The sequence below is a fragment of the Eurypyga helias genome, unplaced genomic scaffold, assembly GCF_000690775.1.
Source record: "Eurypyga helias isolate BGI_N326 unplaced genomic scaffold, ASM69077v1 scaffold4788, whole genome shotgun sequence".
Classification (NCBI taxonomy): domain Eukaryota; kingdom Metazoa; phylum Chordata; class Aves; order Eurypygiformes; family Eurypygidae; genus Eurypyga; species Eurypyga helias.
This window is the reverse complement of record NW_010268825.1, coordinates 75,547-79,917: the sequence shown is the minus strand read 5'-3', so window position 1 is coordinate 79,917 and position 4,371 is coordinate 75,547. Positions and strand designations below refer to the sequence as shown.

The 4,371-nt window shown below is 44.1% G+C and overlaps 1 protein-coding gene across 1 annotated transcript in view; it reads right to left on the bottom strand.

Moving 5' to 3' along the window:
- Window positions 1–802: 802 nt before the first annotated feature.
- The window catches only part of LOC104514247 (fibronectin type III domain-containing protein 3B-like), a gene marked incomplete at its 5' end in the record, with an annotated part of 53,800 nt that continues 50,231 nt past the window's right edge, over window positions 803–4,371 (bottom strand). The window contains 3 exons of the mRNA XM_010157867.1: window positions 803–979; window positions 1,560–1,734; window positions 4,274–4,371. The exon at window positions 4,274–4,371 is cut by the window's right edge and continues 62 nt beyond it. Of these exons, the coding sequence (XP_010156169.1) occupies window positions 803–979; window positions 1,560–1,734; window positions 4,274–4,371 (450 nt within the window). The remainder of the gene's footprint in view (window positions 980–1,559; window positions 1,735–4,273) is intronic.

The window sequence follows — 4,371 nt, the reverse complement described above, 5'->3', positions numbered from 1 at the left end:
GCCCTGGGGAACACCACTTGTGACATAAATGACACAAAGCCGTTTCCAAACACCGTGTGCTGGACACGCGGGAGCTCGGTGGACTTCGGCCCCAGGCAGCTCCTCGCCATCCCCAGAGGGACATGGCGGCGTGGCTGAATGTCATCTTGTGGAGCCCAGCTTGGCTCCCAGCTTTGCCACGGCAAACAGCCGGGCTGCAGGGACGGACAGACAGCCACAAACAGATGGACAGCCTGGCCACACTGCAGCCCATCTGGCAAAAGCCATGCTGTCTTCTCCTCGACAGCAGCGCCCGGCACTTGTGTCGTGCCCGATGGCTTCAGCAGCAGCGAGGCAGATGCTTGAATTTTGTTGGTAAAACGCCTCTGGAGAGTGCCTCTCTGCAGGCTCTGTATTTAGGAGCACCCACAGCGCAGGAGACACCGACACTTGCTAAAAACCCACCAGCTCCAAAGCCAGCCACGTGTACGTGTGAGATGGAAAAGATTCCATCTGTGGCTGTTGGGGGAAGACGGGGTGCTGCACTGGGGAAGGAAGCTGTGCTTGCTGGGCTTCTTACGGTGTTTTCTCCGTTGCATAGATGGGAGCACGGATCAGGATTTCAGGGAACAATGCAGCCAACAACCACCACCTCAGGCCCTGAGTCACACTCTGAAGAGATCATACCTGACAGTACACAGTACCAACCACCGTGCCAGTTTCAAAAAGGCCGAGCAATGAAAACTGTCTGCAGTAAAAGTAAAAATACAACTGTGGTTTAATCTACTAGGTCTTAGTATGAAGCAAATTTGCAACTGATCGATCAATTTTGCAGGTAGTAGTTACGGGTCCCTCCAGTGCCTGGAAAAAACACAGAAAGTACTAGGCAAGGAGACAAGGAGAAAGATTTTACCCTGAATTTATACTGTGTGCTTCTTCTGAGATTCTTCACAGTACAGGCTTGCTCCTCTCCAGTGTACTTCGGATGAAACACACTATCCTAGAAAAAACAAAACCAAACCAATTGCCATAACCAAAGCATCTCAGGAAGTGCTCTCTGTATTAGTAGCTATAAGACATTATAGTAAAGGGGCTTTTTATTCAAATGTGGGCATTTTAATTATTACTTTTATGCTGCAAGGACAATAACTTTCTTTATACAAGAATGTGGTGCAACTGACCTGAATAATATAATTTTGCTGTCAAAAAAGCACAAAAACAATCGTAGCAATTTAACATGTGTTACAGAAATGGGAGTGGCAGATAACAGAAGGCAAGCACACCACACAGTGCAGAGAAGGACAGGCAGAATGACCTGGTTAAGGACAAGCTGCCCTATACCTTACACATTCCTGTCAAGCTTTGTAAAGAAATCATGGATGACAGTACAGATTTTTAGCTAAGGATTCATAAATCTGCTGTGGATCAAGGGGAAAAAAAAAAAAAAAAAAATCACACTGCTCCATCCTGCCAAGTACCAAGTACCCAGACACCTAAAAGACCCGAAGCAGCCATCCACAATGTTCTCAGTGATCTTGAATTAATAAATGAAAACTCAATCTGAGTCACACAGTACTTACAATATCCTCTTCCTGAATTTCCAGGGTGTAGGAAATCACTTCCTCTGGTGTACATCCCTCTACTTTATTCCACTGCAGCGCAATCCACGTAACACCAGCTCGAACAAGCCTGGGTGCAGAAGGGGTCTGAGGAATATTACCTGCAGTGTAGCATACCACCTCCTGGCTGTACCCACTGCACAGGGACAGAGAATGTGAGAGAGGAGTATTTAAAAAACAATCAGACAAACAAATAAAAACCAAGCTAAAACAAACAAAAAAACCCCTCTAAACCTCAGTGTGTTTGGAGAAATATTTCAGGTTTTCAAAAAACCTTGACAGTGCTAAAATTGCATAGCTGGGAAAAGATAAGCATCTAGTTAGAAGATGCCAGAACCAAGAATGGAAAAAAAAAAAATGCAGAATTATGTGTGTTCTGACAGTAATTTTTACAGGCCTTATCAAAATAATATTGAAAAAAAAATTGATTGCCTAAAACCACTAAATTAATATTAACTGTGAAATAGTGGAAAATCTCACGTAACAAAGGGGAATCAAAACATAGGAAATAAAGTCCCAAGCGTACAACCTTTAGCTGTTGAACTTGAGATGCAATTTCCACCTTTTACCGACTCAGAATATAACTTCAATTTAAGCTACACCTCTGAGAGCTGAGTGATTCAGCAAATCTAGTCCCACTGTTTCAGACATCCCCCTCCAAAGCAAGCAGGGAAAATTTATTCATTCATGACCATAATGCTTGGCATCACGTAGGAGCTGTCTGGTGCAGGCACCGGTACCTTCCCACCCTCCAGGCTGGCTCTATTCCTTTCTGAGTTTTCCTGCCCAAACTTCTTTCCATTTTATGCTGAGTGTAAAGTTGTTCTTTTGCACAGCTCAGGTTGCAACCAGAGAGATCATCCGCAGCAGAGGAGACGCATGTCCTCATATTGTTTAAATCCCAGCACACAATGCCTTGAAATGTAATCCGCAGTCTTAAGACCTCATGCAGAATATAGTATGTACAATGGAAATTTGAGAACAAAGTTTAAAATGGACATGTTTTGGTGAATTTTCAGGACAACATCAGAACTCTCAACCCAAAGTAACTTTCTTGCAATGTTCAAATCTGTGTTTCCAAAGTACAAACCTATTTTGTTTCTCAAGGTCATGGCATGAATTTAACACACACAAAAAGTCACATCTTCTGAGTCTTCTTTCTCAAAAAAATTGTATTTGTCGAAATAGTCTTACAGTTTAAAAAAATCCACCTATAAGTAACACCCAACCAAGACAAAAGTCACCTTGAATGGTCCACAAGCATTACAACCAATCAAACCCATCTTATGACACGAAGTGTTAGATGACATTATCGTGTCAGAATTGCGAGTGCCGTCTATAAAAATAAGCCACGTGCTGTTGGTGCTTATCTCACAGATTAGCACAGAGCAGCTGACCATAAATATAGATCTTCGCTCACTCCCTCCTCAACAGTCTGAGAAGAGAGAACAAACAAAAGGCGGGGAGGGGAGGGTTGAAGCATGCCCCAAGATACTTCAAACATCCGGAATCTGGCAAAGGAAAGAGATGCCAAAATTGGGAACTTTGCACTAAACTGGCAGCTCTCTTCCATTTACACTCAGCAGCTCCAGCTCAAGCCTCTCTCCCTCTCCAGATCAAGCACTGTTTCAACAGGGAGGGAAATAATCTTGAAAGAAGTTGGCAAAAGGGACTCTGTGTACACATAAACAGTCCCAGTGCATCTCAGAGGGAGAACACAGGGACGTGAATGAAGAAACCTGTATCTTACTAAGAGGTTTGTGTTTTGGAAGAGAGAACTATACAGGAATCTCCCTTTGCAAAACACATTGTTATAAACCACTAATGTTTCTTTTTCTGTCCGCCTTGTAATAATGATTAGATCCTGTTTAGCTAAGAAGGACAATAAAGCAGTATACAAGAGCACTGGATGTTTAGCTTCTTCACAGCTAAACTTTTCCTGGCCTACTTTCCTTCTGCGAGTCCAAGAGTGCACAGCCCCTGCAGCACCATGTCTCTTTGGGCACACTCTGGTCCTCAGTTGTGTAACGTTTCAGCCCAGTGCTGCCCAGCAGCTCCTGGAGGATTGCAGGGAGTCTGATCTCTCATCATCCTCACTTGAGCACATCTGTTCGTGTGCAAAGTGAAGCAGAACCTGAAACCCATCTTGCAGGGTCCTTGGGTGTGCCTGTCCTCTCTTGGTCCCGGGTCTCTCACCCCTTTCCCACCCCATCAGCCAGTCCTGCGAAAGAAGGAAGGGACTGTACTGCTGAAAACAGACAGAAGGGCTTTGCTTTAAACCAGAAAAATAAATATATCAAGATTCCTTTCAAAACCTGTAACTCAACTTCCTCCTGCTTGTTTTTCTTGGTTCACAGAGGTCTCTAGTGGGAATTTTACACAACAGATGTATTCTTTTTGTATTAGGAATAGACCACAAAACACCATTTAACACCTCAAAAGGAGCCTATCCTCATCGTGCTGGAGGCACACGGCGATGCACTGGGAGGTGAATGATACACACCAGGCGACTTATTCCAAAGCACCAATAATAGAGCAGATGTCAGATACTTAACTCAGAACCCTGAAGAGAAAAAACAAATCCCTCCCAGAAATTCTTCCTTACACTGTCACTGACAGTTAAACTTTTCAACTACCACCTCTTCTCAAGCAAGCGTGTGCCGTGGGTGACTTACCTCGTACCGATGTCATTCTGAGCTGCCAGTCGGAAGGTGTAACCCAAAGCTGGACAAAGCTTAGTCAACTTGCAATGCTTCTGGCTTCCAAAGTAGCA